Source organism: Canis lupus, chromosome 3 (assembly GCF_003254725.2).
Source record: "Canis lupus dingo isolate Sandy chromosome 3, ASM325472v2, whole genome shotgun sequence".
Lineage (NCBI taxonomy): Eukaryota > Metazoa > Chordata > Mammalia > Carnivora > Canidae > Canis > Canis lupus.
In genome coordinates, this window is record NC_064245.1 from 15,345,001 (window position 1) to 15,363,469 (window position 18,469).

Here is an 18,469-nt window from a genome sequence, read left to right on the forward strand (position 1 = left end):
TTAAGAAAGGAGTTTAAAAAGGAATTTTAAAATTATGGTTACCTAACCATTGTGTGTTTTTGAAAGATCACGTGTCAAGGTGGTCTATTCATTAATTTTTGCCCATGATAGATTATTAATGTGAAGAGCATTATCAAGTGCACATAAAAGTAATTCTGTTGCTGCTGGCTGATACTAGATGCACGCATTTCTATAATTTACAGTGGTAAATAATGGATTTTGTGCTTAAATTGCTTAAGAGGCAGAGAAACATGATCATTAGGAAGCCAGTTTCCTGGCTAAATAGCACAGATTTGACAATTAATGCGTATGTTTTTTAAACTAAAACATCTATGTCTAAAAACAGCTGATAGTTGAGGAGATCTTTTCCTGCCCTTTGCTTTCAGCACCATCATGATACTGTGAAGCACAGGCGTGAGACATTTTGAACTTTGAGTATGATAGTACTTTATTTACATAATTGCCTTAGTTCTTGTCATTCTCTGAGAAGTTTCTGCACAAGATTTGAAGTCATAATATCACATTTATTTTTAAACAGCGTAAGACAATTATATTGGTTTTGCAGAGGTGTGACTTGTTGATTGTCTCATACTATAGCTTATTTGCCATTACTGTGTCCTGTTTGAAGGAAAATGAAGTTGTAATTGAAGTTGGTGAATACTTGTGATTTTTAAAAACAAAGTCCTTTACTTCTGTATTTCAGGTTCTTGTGACTTTTTTCCCCTGAATACACATATTGTGATGCAAAAACTTTAAGCCATTGTGAATTTTTATATGTTTTATGTACACCAAAGGGTCACAGATGGTAGAAAGATTTGTTACCATGAGGTAGTGTAGCATTTTGTGATTATAAAATTAATCTGTCTCTAAATCTGTTTAAAGAGTTTTTGCCATCTAATGAGCAATATAAATTATTAATATTTTCATGTTCTTGGGGACATTCACAGCCATAATTTTACCAACACAGCTGTTTGACCTGGTGACATCATGTTTTGCATATTTTTGCATTTTAATGAGTTAGTCATTTAAAAGGTTACAAAGAAACCATAACTCATAAGTAATTAAATTATTTAGCAGAAGAAGTATGAGGAAATCTTCTGACATAGGTCACTGTGAGAAGGGAAATTCATAGCTGTACTCAGTTGCACCTGTTTATTAGGAGGTAGATATGTATAGAAGCTTTTCCCTTAGATTATGAAATGATTTTACTCATTGAAATATCTGAATGTATACAATGTGCACACATACACGCACAACCCCAAGCAGAGCATTTTCATTGTGACAGAGTAAGTTTAACTATTACTATTTAATACAAACACAAGCATAGCTTACCATTTAGGGTTAACTATCCTTGAAAATGTAGCTAGATTGGTTTTAGGAATATCTTATAATACTTCCCTCCTTTTTTCCCTGCCTTTTCATATTCCTCTTTTCTCTTGAAGAATAAAATGGTTTCATGTAAACATTTTAGAGATTTGTACTTAATTCTATTTGGAACTTTCTACTGAATGGAAATACTGTAAAATGAAAGGTGACTCATAGGTATAGTGCTGTATCTAGCACAGTGCTTGGTTAATAGTAGCTGCTTATTAAATATTCATTGTATGAAACGAGTGTTTAACAAATTATTAACTCATTGAATACTTGGGATCCTTCTTTATGTCTTCACACTTGCAAGTGGACTCTAGAACCACAAGCAAGGCACTCATATATTTTCTTGAAAAAACAACAAAAATATTCTAAACATATTATTTTAATTGAAGGAAAAAAGAGAAAAGAGACATATTTGAAGATAAAATGATTTATGTATTATAGATTTAAAGTAGATTTTAAGAGTAACTTAAAAACTTACCATATGTTTCCTTGGTATATGATTGAGTCAAAGTGATAATGATTTGAAAGACCCTGAGCCTATCATCTATAGCTACAATATATACACAGTTTTGTAATGGATTTTAGTAGGAAGCTAAGAGAATATTGGACTTTCATTTTGCCCTCTAAAGCATAAAGCAGGGACACCTGGGTGGCTCAGCAGTTGAGTGTCTGCCTTCGACTCAGGGCACGATCCCAGGATCTGGGATCGAGTCCCACATCAGATTCCTTGCACTGAGCCTGTCTCTCCCTCTCCCTCTGCCTGTGTCTCTGCCTCTCTCTCTCTGTGTCTCTCATGAATAAATACATAAAATCTTTAAAAACAATAAAGCATAACTATCATGCAGAGTAGTAAATTTCAGAACATAAGTTTTCTATCCAACTCTGCTTGGGACCATGTAATAGGGAGGTGTGTCTGTAAGATTCCCTATATCCACTTAGGGACTTTGATCTGTCATTGACAGGCAACAGTTGTAACTTGTTACTTCTTTTTACTTTAATGTGTAAACGTGTGTGGGTGTATGTTTGTGGGTTTTCTTTATGAGAATGAAAAGCAAAGAATATAAAAGATTTCATAATGCTGTAGTGTTAAATCATATTTATATCCTTGATAATGAATGGTAAATGTTTTTTATGATGCTATTGTAAATTTATGGACTGCTTTAATAAAATATTGGTGATCAGAAGAAAAAACTGTGGTGTTTAAGCATCACAGTGTTCTAAAACGTAGGAAAAGTTAGAAACAGATCTGGCGATAATATAGATAAGTGCAAAGTGAATGTTTTAAAATAAATAGCACTTGGATGACCTGGGATGTCAGAACCAGAGACAAGGAGTGTGTGTTTGTCAATACATCCTTCATGTTTTACAGACTCCTAAGGGAACAAGGGAAGATACAATTTCACCTTTTCTGTGCCAAAACATTTTAATTATATCTTCTTCCAACTACAGCGGTTCAGTAACCAAGGAGCTGACATTGATGCATGTGTTGATAAAGCTGCAAACATTCAAAATGAGATTAACAAAGATTTTGAGCAAAGGGTGACAGCTAATTTTGCACAGTGTTCTGCATCTGATTCAGGCCAGCATAATAATAGAATATTTTATAACTGTTTTGTTATTCAAAAGGACTTTTATGATGCATTTATATTTGTGGATATCTTTGTATCATACTTAAAAATTGTCTATCCTGTGGCTAAAACTATTTGCACATCTATGTTATAATGTAGAGACAATATTAAAGGAAAAAAATCCTTTTATTATAAGTTGTGGGGTTTTCTGTGGGGGGTGTTTTTTCTTGTTGTTTTGGGGGTTTTTTTTGTAATCATACTTTATCCTTGGAACTCTCTGCCTTTACATTAATTTATCTTGAGCACACTAGCTGGAAAAGGTATAGAGACGGTAAACATGTATTTTCTAATGTTGCTTAGTATGCACTAATAAAATGGCCAGGAAAAGTTATATTCAACTTATTTAATTAATAAAACTGTAGTTTCTTTATGTTCTTGAGCTCCTTTGAGCACATTTCAGTGTATTTCTTTTCTCTTCTATTCTCTACTTGAAGGCAGCTGACAGTCTTCTTTCACTTTTCTTTTTGTTTGTGAAATTTTCTTTTTTTTTTTTTTTTATCCACTCACTTCTCCATCTGCTTTCACTTTTGTTTGCTTGGGCCGTCTCTCATCCCAACTTGATAATGAGGAATGCAGTGTGACCCTGACCTCTATCAGCCCATGCATGACCTTCTGACTCTACCATATAACCTTTGACCTTCTCTTTGACAGCTTGATTAATTACCCTGTGTTATGATTTATGAGTAAGTGCTATGTAAAAATAATAGACAACAGGTGGTCCTCTGAAAACTTTTTGTGGCATGTTTTCTTTTACTGACTAACTTGATGAGCTATTTGAAGTTGGAAACTTACTGGAATAATCTATGTTGGTCTATATTATGGTATTTTTATACCATGGAACACGACATTAGAATTTAGGGAGCTGGAAGTTAAAGCATGGTCGTGACAAACATTTTACAAAATATTAGCAGGGTGCTGTTACCTAAATGCACATTGGGAGGAAGCACAAAACGGAGTCAAGTGACGTTTTAGGCGTTTCAGTCCCAGGTCACGTCTTGAGAAAATTGCTGAAATAATGGAGGGGGCATTTTTCAAGCAGAGCTGCAGCTCCAACAGCTATGTTTACTTTAACGCTTCACTAGTGACTTCTGATTGGTTGTCATGACCTCATCTCACTGTTGCACCTAGAATGTTGCAACAGTGACATAGACATACCCTTGTTGTGAAAAAGATGAGAATAAACACAACATACATCTTTTAGAAAAGATGAATGGACAGTGGTTTGTCCGTTTTAACCATGGGTAGATGTAGTGTGTACGTAAAACGCTTTGGGTTTCATTTCCCTTGAGGATGAGTACCTTTCTTTTTTCAAACCAAGCAGATAGAATGCTGAACTTTAAAAATATGATTGGTAAATCTGGGTAAAATGATCTTTTACAGAGCTTTGCCTGAAGACCAAAATGGACAGTCCCATCGGTCAAAGGATTCTACTTTGGCCCCTGACCTCTTTGGTCACATGTGGCTGGCAGTATTGGCAGGGCTGAGTACTTTCACCTGATTTTTTATTTAGCCAACCACAAGAGATTTGAAAAGATGTAGAATTTTCTCCTATTTTCCTTATAACTGGTAATTAACAAGCAAATTAACTTGGATAAATCTTCAGTTTTAGCAACATTTTATTGGATCAAAGTATGTTATGATTTTGGTTGGACATTTAAACATTTTATCTGTTTGTAGAATCTTCTTGACAAGTACATTTCTATTCTGATTTAATTTCTTAAGCACAGTTTCCACTTTGGTTCTTTGTGTTTGGCATCACCTATCTCTTTTAGACCTCTGACCTAAGCTATCATTTGTTGATTGAATGATAAATGAACTATTATTTATTAGTAAGTGCATCTATAGACTTCAAAGTAAAGGACGCCTAGAGGCCTCTGTATTCTGTTTAAATCACAACAAGCCCTTGTGCTGAATAAACTGCTATGTCTAGGAATAAAATTTGGAGGGTTTCTGATAGAGTCCATGGTTTATACCTTATAAACACAGTTCTGAAAATGAAGCTATAGTTACAGCTATAAAGAATAGAAAATGGAATGAGATCCATGAAACAAATTATCTATCCTCTTGATCACTTTCTTGATCTTCTAGTCTGTGCACTCAAACATAAGAGTTAATTAAAAACTTTATATATGCTTTGTCTCTTGAAATGTTGGGTATTGGAATTGATTTGGTAAATCATTATGCAAGATGCCAGAAGTTTTATTTATTTAATTGTAGTATGTTAGATAATCAGTTTGATCATTTTGTCTTGTTAAAATAATGGAAATTTCCATGTATGTTTGAGATGATCTGCCTTTTCATCTTATGAGAAATTTAGCATGAATAATTAAATATAAAATGGATACTTCAATATAAAATGTTTAAGGTTATAAGCATTAGTTACGGAGGCCTGATTAGAATGGCGGTACACAGTTCTTTTATGATATTATATCTGATGCCTGGTTTATAAAGTTTTGTAAACTTTATGGGTATATTTGTTAAAGGTCAAACTAGAATTTCTGTTTCTGTGTCTCCTGAGTTATTGGGTATAGAGAGAATTAATTTTTAAAGTGACATTCTGATTTTTTAAGATATAAATTGATACTGCATTTAAAACGGCTAAATTTAACTACTGGTATATTATCTGCCTGTTTTACTTTGACTATTTTCCTTGATACCTTGGTTTCCATGTGTCAATGTTGAATGGCAAAAATCTTTTTAACTTTATTATATAAAGGAATTTTTGGACAATATTTATATGTGACAGAAAAAACGGAAAAAATGAAGTTTTCCTAAATATCTGTGGTTAGAGCATGTAAGTGGGAGGTTAACTTTATTTTGTTCCTCCAGTTTTCTCTTTCTCATTATAAAATGGTTATTAATGGTCTCTGTGAATATCACATTAATTAATTTTTCAGGAAAATTTTAATTGAAAAATGTAAGTTTTTCACAGAATGGTAATTGAATTTGCAACAAAGACATTTATTAAAATTAGCTCTCATTTCTGCAGAAAATGTTCTTGAATATTTCTTGATTGTTATTCCATTAATTAAATTGGCAGTATGAAATATCTAAATGATAAAATATTTTCTAAATAATTCAGGTGTTTAAAGAGCAGCATTCATTGTTGAAATCTAAATGCTAAAAATTCTCTAATTGATTTATATATTCATGATTTAAAAATAGGATCATTTTTCATCAGTTGATGCTGCGGTGAAAAATTGACATTGTGTCTATAAAATTGGACAAATGAATCATGTAATTTTCAGTTACATAATCAGTAACTTAGACAAATACTACTTCTTTGATGATTTATATGTGTCTGTTTTTTATACTTATGTAGATAGGACACACCAAATTTTAGAGTCCATTTGAAATCAAGTAGGCACAGTAATTTTTCAATCAATGATTTCAAAAAATTGAAGTAAAAACTTTTGCTCAAGTAAATGTATTATGAAAATATTTTATTGAGTGATTAAGTTAAAAATTAGGGTAACAGTTTTATAATTCTAGTGACTGTAAATTTTGTCTAAAGAGTTTACCTTTATTTGGAATTCATTCATGGTACAGTGATGATGCTCATGTTCTATCAATTGTTACATGAGTTTGATGTTTTTCACAATATCGTTAAAATGTAGTATATCACTATTTTCATCTCTAAGAGTTCTAAGATTCTATTTTGGGTTTGCTACTTCTAACTTGTGTGAGTATGAGAGACTATGCATGTGCATATGTGTGTATGTATGTGTGTGTGTGTCTGTGTGTGTGTGTTTAAAGTTCAATTCACTCAGAGAAGGCAGGGAAGAAACATGACAGGAGACCACTTACTCACGGTACAGAATCTAGTAAGGAGGCAATTTTCTTTTTGGCCTATGGTGACCTTTTTTGACTACGTTCCTTACACCAGAGACAGTGTATGAATGCCTCTATTTCACCCTGTTTAGCAGAGTGCAACAGTGTTCTTTAACTTACTTTTGGTGGGAGGAGAAGTTATGGCTGAAATTTGAGAAGGGCGTGAAAAGTTGTAAGAGGCACAAGCAAGAGGGGTAGGAACTTCCTTCAAATGTGATTTTAATAACTAGTCAAGTGTGTCCAACTGTAGAAAATCACCAAGTGACAATCTGTCTACCTGACAGTGATCACAATGAATTACAAGACTTTTGAATAGCTATACAGATTAGAATAAAGCAGGACCAAATAAAATATCTTTTGTTGGTAAAACTTTGACTTATCAGCTAAGATACTTAAAAAGAAAACAAAAAAAAAAATCTTTATCACATGCTTTGATGTAGAATGTTTAAATTTTTAAATTTGTAAGATATTTTATAACTTCTGATGAAAGAGGTTATTTAAGTTTTATTTGAAGATGTATTAAAGAATATGTGGTATTAATCAGTTTGGTATGTGTGATTATATAGTTTTCATATGTGCGAGACAACTATATCTTAATTAATAGAACTCTCACTAAAATCCCAACTTTAATGAATTTAACAATCAGCAAACCATATCAGGTTTTAGACAGTAATATCAACTGGGGGAAAAAATTGAAAAATCCCAATGAAGATTTTATGTAGATTGTGAAATCAACTATTTAAAAAACCCAACTATGTGCAGCAGTGTAGCATATTTTAAAATAAGATAATTAAGTCTATGCTAATAGTATTGTTATTACTGCTATCACTTTAAAAAAAATTACTTCTTATGGTTCGTTTGGCAAAAAAAAAACAATTAAATTTTAAACTTGAAGTAGTTCTAAAGTTACAGTTCTGGAAAAAGTATTCAGTTTTCTTTTTTGTAAGGATGAGATTTTTCAAGCTTTATTTTCCATAGCTCTTACATATTTTCATTATAATATAATACATTTTTAAAATATGACCTTACAGGATTTTACAAGGCAGAATTGGGACACCCACAGTACAGAAATGAATAGAAAATAGAATATATTAATAACTTCACAAATTTACGTTGTACATGCTTGTCAGTGGAAATTGTTTATTCTCTATTTCCCATGGTTTGATTATTCCATCAGTTATAATAATATAAATACCAAAAGGTTTCCTAATTATAACCATAGAAATGTTTGCCTTGCTAGAATTGTCAGACAGGAAAGCATATTTTTAAAACTTTAAAGAAGGTATAAGCTCAGTAAGCTGTAGTCTAATCTTTGGGACATGACTGGTTACTAAGAAAGATAAATTTGTATGGCAGTTAAAAATGAAAGAAATTTTAGGATTAAATAATTGCTTCCATGTATTATAGTAGGACATTATTTTGCTTTATGATTTGTGTGGCCTTCTGAAAGAAGAGAGGTGGGAAAAAATAAAAGGTGCACAGGTAGACATTATATATTTCTGATATTATAGATATGTAAATCTGTAGAGTGTTAGATCGCATTTATTCTTTAATTGCTTATTCTTTCTTGAATTCAAACAAATAAAAAAATGCTCATTGAAGTGCAATTCTAAAGGAAAGAAAATCCAACAAAATATGGTGTGAAATTTTAATTTCAACTTCAAAGAGACTATTTTCTCAAAATAGGTTTTTAAATATTAATGTGGTTTGAAAGTTTACTTGCTATTTGATCATGTATTTCAATTATTTGGGGGGTCCTGAGAGATCTGAAGTACTTTTTAAAAAACGTAACCATTATATTCTTCACAGTTTTGTCTTTTTATTCTTACAAATAATCTGTTTATTTATATAAACAATACAGGCCAACAATTACAAATAACTTTTTATTAGAAAAATTAAAAGTATAGTCTTTTATAAAGAAATACTTTAGTGAATATGCAACTATATTAAATCACTATGAAATTTTACAGATTTTTTTACGAATTGAGAAGGTTTCTAAATTATGCTGCCTTCTTTCCTTTCAAAACAGGAAGGATATGGAGTAATAGTACTGAATCCCAATGAAAACTATATTGAAGTAGAAAAGCCAAAGATACATGTACAGTCATCGTCTGATAGTTCAGATGAACCAGCAGAAAAACGGGAAAGAAAAGATAAAGTCTCTAAAGAAACAAAGAAGCGACGTGATTTCTATGAAAAGTATCGTAACCCCCAGAGAGAAAAAGAAATGATGCAGCTGTATATCAGAGTAAGTAATAAGAATTATTACTTTCCTTCATTATTTTTTTACTTTATTTGTATTTTATTTCATATATACTATTTTTCTTTTTTAAAAGAAAATTAATTTTTAACCATACATATCCCATGGTGGTTAACTTGGATGAAATGTTTTGTTTTTTTATTCAGCATTACAAAACACGTCATTCTATTTCAGTGTGATATTTTACTTAAGTCTCAAAAGCGATTAATAATGCACCATACAAAACATCAGTCTTCATCTTGGGTGGTAATGGTTTTAATACATTCTCTTCCTACCAGCAGCCATCCATCCACGGTGTTTCAGCTGAACTTCTGAAGGCAGATGGAGGGAGGAAGAGTAATTAATATCTTAATAAATATTTAAACTAGAATAGTTTAGGGATAGTGTAATGAGGTAACTCCCTCCTTTGCTCTTTTCTTACCCAGTGAACCTTTGCACTTTGTAATGCTAGCAGCATGGGATCGTTAGAGCAGTGCTGCCCAAGGAGTTCTAATTCGTAGGGGGCACAAACAATTTTATTTGAACTTCGACACATTCTACTTGATGTACATACTGTGTATTGTATATATGAGACAGATTTATGCAATTTCCAAAGCCTTTATTATGGGTCCTAGAAATAGAATTTAATAGTAAAGCATGTCAGAAATACTACTTGGTAAGTAAAATAGTAAATTGATATGTTCTTTAAAAGTGAGCAATTCAGAACATTTAAATATAGACAAATTAACACTTTATACATTATATTGTAAGATAGTAAAGTTTCAAATTATTCAATCTGAGCTATTTTTACATTTACTTTAAAAGCTCACTAATAAAATATTTCATACTGTCTTTGATGGGAAGAGATAACTTTCTAAATTATTTTCTTGACTCTAGTTCATTGCATAATCACTATATTTTTGGGAATTATGCTCCAAACATTCAAGACTATAGGTTAGTTTGTTGAGTAAGTTAGGGCAGTTAAGCAGTATGAAAGCAGCATGTAAGTTCTCAAGACCCCAAAAAGGTATCCAGACCAAGAATACACAAAGCTCATCATACAATGACTCTAGCAAATGTTAGTCAGATTGGAGTATTTAAATTTCTGAAAACCATCTCACTATTTGATATATTTTTTGAAAAACAAAAACAGTGATTAGATTGGAATCAATAAGTAGCTTGCTCGTCCTGATGTGGTTGTATTACTGCTTTTCTTTCCTATGGCTGCATAAGGGGTGTGATGTCACCTTGATCGGTTATCCTAAGCTTTCTAATTATATGACCCAGTTTGTCAACCACCATTCTTAGGACAGTTAAAAAAAATTAATTCTCATACCCAGATTTCAAAAAAAAAATTGCTAAAGTTTTTGAAATATACAAATCATTAAGAAAATTCACTTATATAAAATGCAAACCAAAAGTGACAAAATGCAAACAAAAAGTGACTATAGGTATTTTTTTATTTCTTCTAAAAGTTTCTTTTATATGCCTATGATATATACAGATTAAGCATCTATTTCTGACATGTCTTGTAAGTTTTGTACTTTCTTTTCTATTTTCTCTTTCTCTTGTCACCAAGACTTTTTGCTTTTGTTCTCATGTATGTGTGCATTTTCTTTTTTCTGTTTTCAAATCTGTTTCATTTATCTCTGCCTCTTTTTTTTTCTTATATCAAGGAAGAAACCTCTTTTTTTGTTGTTTCATTTTTAAGATCTCTCTTTCCCTTTGTCTTTTTTCTTTAATTCTTTTATCTCTTTAACACCCCTACTATTTCTGCTTCTTTCCTTATCATGTATGTCTTTTTGCTTCTTTCTTTCTTGTCTCATTTCACTCATCAGTCTCAGTTCCCATTGAAAGCACTTAACACAAAAACAGACTTGTTTAGGTAACACAACTATATACCTGATGGTCTTAGTTACGGATGTCATTTTTCCTTAATAAATACCCGTTCTCTTAAAATCTTCTAGAATTGTGCAAAATAGCAGAATTAAGCTGGTATTCTTCAAACATATTTCTAGATAGCAAGGTGTGATCCTGTGGTGAGAAAGAAAAGAATGATTCATGTTGTGTAAGGTGTTTATTTCTTAAGTAATTTTGATCTACTTGAGAAGCAACTTCTTGTACTCTCCCTTCCAATACATGTCTCCAAAAGCTGTTTGTAATTTTCAGACACAGAGCTTGGTATGTGATGGGGATACATTAGCATTAATTTATATACTTCTTAACCATTTACATTTTGAGGTTGTTTATATATTCCCTGTAACAATCCTGGTGTGAGGTAAGTGGATCAAATAGTTTTATACTTATTTTATAGTTAAGGAAACTGATGCACAGATGGCTCATTTTTGTTTAGGATCAGTAACTAGTAAATGGTGGAACTGAGTGTTGAAACCAGGACTTGTAATTATTGTAGATTCTTTCTCCCTTTCCTCTTTACCACATTCTTCTAACCAGTTGGAGACAAAATATGTACATGAAATATGAAAATTAAGCCAGTTATAATAAAAGCATGACATGATATAGTAAACATCTGATAATTAATAGATTTGTGATCAGTTATTTAATAGATGCTATTAAATATCTATAAACAATTTATATATAATACATAATTATATATAAGTAAATACATATAAATATATTACATTGTATGTGAATATATACACATGTATATTCTTTTAATAGGATCAGTAATAATCATCCAATTTTACATGAGAAGACTGTGAGTCAAAACTTAGTAATTTTCCCAGTCAGATAGCTTTTAATGTAAACTCCATGAGGGCAGGGACTTAGTCTGTTTTGCTCACATATCCACAGAGCTCAGAACAGAGTCTTCATAATAAATATTTGTAGAACAGAGCCTTCGCAATAAATTTTTATTTGGTAAGTAAGGTGGTGGAGTCATGATTAAAATCCCAAACAATTACTATTTTTTAATATGTCCTGCATCATTAAAGTATGCTACTTGATTAAGTCTCTTAGGAAACATTCAAACAATTCAAAACAAAGAAGTACATTGTTAGTCCCCTACCCACTCCAGTGGCTGAGAATACATTACAAAAATTGATGATAAAAAGTAAGTTTCTCAAGATTTATTTGATACCTTGAGCTATACCTTTTCATCTGAATATATAAAAGTGGGATATCCTGTTTTCTTTTTTTAGCTGTATCATCAAGGTACTATTTATGGGTGAAAATGGAAATATTGCATGCTGACCTACTGCTGTTTCTCTTTCACACACTTTCTCATAAAAGTAGATCCAGGCTGCTGTACTTATTCTGTGCTGTACACACTTTGTACTTTATTGGAGTTGTAACTTTACTTCCTGTTCTTTCCCTTCATCCAGATTCTATCCATGTTTTAGTGCCCATCTGAAATCTCACCTTTTCGTATCATCGTAAATAGTGACCTCTCCTTACTATGATTTATGGAAGTTATTGTGATTGGTTAACTTTTATGGAATTTATCATGTGCTGTCTTGAGAGAACTCTTGTGTTTTTGTTTCATAATATTATTAATTTCTATCTTTTATGCCTTTCCATTCCCCATAATCCGTAGGTCTTTGAGCATGTTTTATCAGTCAGTCCTTAAGAATAAACAGAAATGAGCTAATTTTTACAATAGTACAGAGCATACTATGAAGGATAATAAACCCCCAAACTAGAATCCAGACCCCTAACAAGGAGACCAAAGCAAAAAGACCAGGCCCAAGTCTAGAGATACCTAGATAATGTGACCTGCAGCATAGAAATAAGGATTATTCTGGTATCAAACTGGAGCATAAGAGACAAGTACTCAGACTAAGGAAGATAATTTAAAAGCACTTTACAAAAAAAAATAAAATAAAAAAATAAAAGCACTTTACATTAGGTAAGTGGAATATAGGCAAAAGTGACATGATGCTGGTCTATTTAATACTAAGATGTAACTGAACATCTCTTCCCTAAAAGACTTAATTGTGAGCTGTGGTGATGGGAAGTAAAGAAGAGAGATTAGACCCCAGAAAGTTGGGAAAAAAAAAAACAAAAAAGCAAAAGTAGGAGAGGGAAGGAAATTACATGGCCACAGAAGGAAAAATCCAAATGTGGAGGAGACATTTACAGATTAAGAATCTTGGCAAAGCCTGGCATTACACATTGAAGATACTCAAATATTTATGGCTTGATTGCTTGTTGACATCCATCAAAAATCTTATCCCTTAACATGAGAGATATTTGGTGTCTAGTTTTCTGACGGATTTTTTTCAGCATTTATGTGAATTTTTGCAATTGTTCAGAAACAGCCAACTGATAAACTGAAGCTTTCTTTCAAAAAATATGTTTTTGATACTCTGACTTGGATTATGCTCAAATTATTGGTGAAAGCTAATAAATACCCCATCTTCTTCTGTAACTGTTCTCTTTTGTGCTAATGCCACTGGAGCTATTTCTATCTGGGGTTTCAGCAACCAGATTTAATTTATTTATATTGCAGTCAATGAGTGTTTAATCTCTGGAACCATTTTATGTTCCTGGTATATTTAAGTATTTGAATTTTCTTTTTTGATGGAATATGATAAAAAAGCGAAATCTCCTTTCAAATTTTTATAAATTCTATTAAAGACAGGCATAAATAAAGTAGAATCCAGGCCTAAAACTTTAAGATTAGCAAAGGGTACTTTTATTTTACATAATAAATGAGCATAAATAGATATGAGTAACTATTGGATTATGTAGCACATTTCTGATGCATTAGAAGCAGAGCTTGAGAGATCAAAGTACTTACTTTTTCATGTGGCAACTTTCCTTAAGTATGAAATAATGTACTTTCTGGCATATATTATGGCTTATTAAGGGGATTGATTTGGTCTAGGCAATAAACATCATGTCAGACATGCCTGGCAGGAAAACCTGCTTAATATGTTTTGTAATAAGATGGAATTTTTTGTTCTCGAAAACATCTGCCAACTGAATTCAAGAGTGAAGACAGAAAATGTCATCAATTTAGTGGTAATCCTATAAATTTAGTTTCTTTCTGAGCAACACATAGCAAGACACACAAAATTCCCAGTGTTAATCACCACTGGTTATAGTACTTTGTAAAACGATGAAACAAAAACATTTTATTTTTATATAATGTGTTAATTAATTCATAATGAATTTTAATATTTCAACTGATAAAATTTTAACAAGCATCTTGCCAACAGATCATTTTTTAAAGCATCTGTTTTTTAATGTGTTGGGTTGAGAACTGAGTCAAATGGCTAAATATGTACATATATTCTTTTTAAAAACATATTTCTACCCCCATAATTATAGATATACTATTTTTTCCCCATAGACCACCAGGGGCTGCTGCTGTTCATACTGGATGTTGCTTTCCTCTGAAACTGAGTACCCCCATCACACTGCATTTCTTTCTTCCTTCTTTTCCCCTTAGCCTAAAGCTTTTAATATATAACTGGAAAGAAAAAAGAACAGGTTTAGCTAGTAATTTAGTAAGCAATCTAAGAATTTATATTTTAAACATTTTTCTATATTCCAGAACATTTACATTTTTCCAAGTGAGCTTAAAACCAGTAGTCATTGAAGGCACATTTGATAATAATTATTTTTATTTTCTGTTCTTGGTGTCTGGATAACATTCAGAACCATACCCATTGCAGGCATGTAGTATGGAGATGAGATTAAAAGTATAGCATTTGAATGACCTGAGTTAAATCCTGTCTTTTTCCACTTAATATACTGTGACCTCAAACAAATTAACTTCTTATGCATCAGGTTTTTTTCTGAAAAATGGAATGATAATAATCTATGTAAAGTGAACATGGTTTCTGATACACAGTGTTGGGCATTCTGGGCCAGTAAATAACATCCTGTCTTCCTTCAAGGTCATAATCAACCAAGAATGTATCCCAACTTTTGAGGTCCCCAGCTTTTGTACCTTTCAGTACCTTGTACCAAAAATAATATGGCTGTCTTACCTTCCTGAGTTTGGAACCCAGTGAACAACAGGACAAAGGAGTCAGACAAAAAGGGATCAAAACACCAGTTTTCCTAATTGATACAGTTCAAATGGAAAATGTGGTTTAGATCTGTGACTAAATTTAGATTACCTAATATATTTCCTCCTGAAACAAACATTCACATATCCTTCAAGCATCCACTTTGCCTTTCACAACATAGAAAGCAAGCTGGAATGCATCCTTTTTGCAAGAATCTTTGAAAAATGCCTAGAAGGGCTGAGTAAAGCATTCTGTTTCTTCCCTCAGATGTACTAATCAAGTAAGTCACTCCCCCTGTGGGAGGGAAAAAGTGAGGGATGGTGAAAGAAATTGGGAACGTCACTCTAGCTGAATGGCTCCACCTGAAGCCAGAAGGGAAATGGATCCTACCTGACAAAAGTTAGCCCCTAATAAATATATTATTAGTAGCACTTGCATTTTCTAACAACTTGGTAAAGCAATATTAAAATATAATCATTAAATGCTCACTAATGATACCTTAATTTCTTCATTTTAAGATTTTCATTTAAAAGGGAAACTGATCAAACCGGATTACAGAGAAAGTAGCCACAAATTATTTAATTTTAAAGCATTTAAAGTGCCATAATTCTATTTTAAATAATCAGAAATCAATCTTTATATTTTCATGTTTCATGATGCCAAAGCCTAGTAAATATTAGATTTTTAATTAATATTTGATGAATGAATACCTTAATAAATGCTTGCTTACATGAACCTACAAAGCAAAAGAGAGAGACCTTTCACTATATAAATCTACTCTTTGATATTGACTAGCACAAAGTGGAAAGAACTATGATACTATGTATGACTGATAGATACTAACACTCAGAAAATTAGCACATTGTTCTTTAAACCCTACTGAACAACCAGTATTAAGTATACCAGGCATTCTTTGAATTAGGTAAAAACAGGCCAACAATGAAATATTTGAAACCAGTAAAAATATTAGATCTTTAGATTTAAAACAGAAATTACAATAAAGACTAGAGCTCAACATTTATTGGTTTTGGTTGGCTATTGGCCAAACTTGGTAAGGGATTCTGTGTATAAATATGATGTAGTGGAAAGAAAAAGAACTTCAGAATTGAAGAGAGGTACGCTATAATAATCTTAATTATTGCACAAACTGTGATGTTAGACAAGTCACCTCTCTCTGAGTTTCAGTTTTTTCATCTGTAAAATGAGGATAATCATAGCTATTAGGCTGGTAAGGAATAAATAAGGTAAAGTAATGTGTATGAAAACAACTTAGTGGGAGACCTACTATTCAGTATATCCCATTTTCTTTCTCTTCCCTCCTTACCAGGTTTCCCTTGGGAAGTATGGGGAGAATTATGGCCAAAGGAGGTCTTTCCTAATTGGTTTATAATCACTGCTTCTCAAGCCTTTTACATGCTTAAACATTATTAAAGTTGCTAAAGTGTTTTTATGTTATATCAACTGATATTTACCACAAAAAAAATTAAATCTGAGGAAAATTTTAAATATTTATTTTAGGGGCACCAGGATGGCTTAGTTGGTTAAGTGTCTGTCTTCGGCTCAGGTCCTGATCCTAGGATCCTGGGATCGAGCCCCACATGGGGCTTCCTGCTCCATGGGGTATCTGTTTTTCCCTCTCCCCTGCCCCTCCCCCCCCAATAGTTTTGTCTCATTCAAATAAATAAATAAATCTCATTCAAATAAATAAATTAAATACAATATTATATATATATATTAGAATATATATACATATTAGAATATATATGTATATTAGGATAGCAACAAATCCTGGATACCTGTATGGCTCAGTTGGTTAAGCATCTGCCTTCAGCTCAGGTAATGATCCCTGAGTCCTAGGATGAGCCCCTCATTGGGCTCCCTGCTCAACAGGGAGCCTGCTTCTCCCTCTCTGTCTGTCCTTCCCTCCCCCCACCTCATGCTCACTTTCGCATGCACTTTCTTTCAAATAAATAAAATCTTTAAAAAAATTAAAAATAAAAAAATAAATAGCAAGAAGTCCATTATATGATGCTACAAATAACATATTTTTATGAGAAATACTCTATTTCTCAAAACAAACAAAAACACATGGTAAGAAGTGCAGCATTTAAAAAAATCTCTTTAATGTCTGGGTTAATAGATGGCAGCTGAATTCCACTTCTGTTTCTGTCTTCACTCTCTTGTGATGTTTTTTATTGACATTTATGAAGAAAGTTTGGCCTCATACAGATATGCAATTATAAGAGGAAGCAGAATTTTAATAGCTTTTTCAGATTATTATATATATTCTTCTTTGATGCTACACCAACACTCAACAAGTAGTTTCTTAAAGATGACTTGCTGTATGAATCTAAAACACATCGATAAGTATTTTGTACTGTTTTCATGAAGACCTCTTTGTCTTTGTTGTATCTTTGAATGGATCTTTTACTCATGAATGATTTTATAACATATATTGGTCACTTGGAAAATAATGTCTTCTGTATGATGACATATTTTATATGGTATCAAAAAATCCTACCTATTAATATTACTACCAATCTCATCTGCAAAGATTTTAAGAATTGAAAAACTATTAAATTTATCAGTGAGGATGTAAGTTTCCCAAAATTTTAATTTTTGCAAGAAAGCTCAATTTTTATTATCAGCAACAAACACCATTGGTGGTTTTTCTTGAACTATCGGGCTTATTTTGTTTATTTTTAAGAAAATGGCTTCCAAACACCCAAATGTGAATAATCATCATTTGTTTATCAGTCTTACAAGTAAAAATGGTATTTTATTTAAAAAGCAGCTACGTTAGCTCACAACTCAGTCAGTTATACAACTCCTTTTCCTCCACTCAAGCATCGTAACATAATTTGGTTTACAGGTGCTTTATGTAGTACCTTCTAGTTCATCACTCAGAATATTAAACACACATACGGTGAGGGGTTGAAACCTAATAAAGGTAATTTTTACTGCTTCATCAACATTTTTTAGGTGAACTTGTGTGGGGGTTTTTTTCCCCCTGGAGTGTGTAGCAGTGAAGAACACAATGACTGCTACTATAGTTTGGTATCACTTCTGTGATCCATGCTCAGTCACAGTTTTGTCCTCCATTGCCTTCTTAACTGCAAATGTCAATATGGTGAAAAAGACTCATAATGACTTAATATTATGTGTACCCCCTTAAAAGCTCTCAGAAACCTCCAGAGGTTTGCAGACCACATGTCTAGAACCACTGGTGTACCTGTCTTCTTTGGTGTTGAACATAAACCAAAGGAAGCAGTTTGTAAGATTAAAATAAGAACCATTTTTCTATTGGTATGTTAGGCAACATGAAACTGGAACAATATGAGTGAACAGCTATGTAAGCTGAAATATTATTTTTATTTTTTTTAAAAGATTTTATTTATTCATGAGAGACATAGAGA

The 18,469-nt window shown here is 32.2% G+C and overlaps 1 protein-coding gene across 22 annotated transcripts in view; it reads left to right on the forward strand.

Annotated features, from left to right (window-relative positions):
- FAM172A (family with sequence similarity 172 member A) overlaps positions 1 to 18,469 on the forward strand; it is a 425,882-nt gene that overhangs the window by 173,216 nt on the left and 234,197 nt on the right. For all 22 annotated transcript variants that reach the window (XM_049108251.1, XM_049108242.1, XM_049108237.1 and 19 more), the window contains one exon: positions 8,863 to 9,081. In XM_049108251.1, coding sequence (XP_048964208.1) covers positions 8,863 to 9,081 — 219 coding nt within the window. The remainder of the gene's footprint in view (positions 1 to 8,862; positions 9,082 to 18,469) is intronic.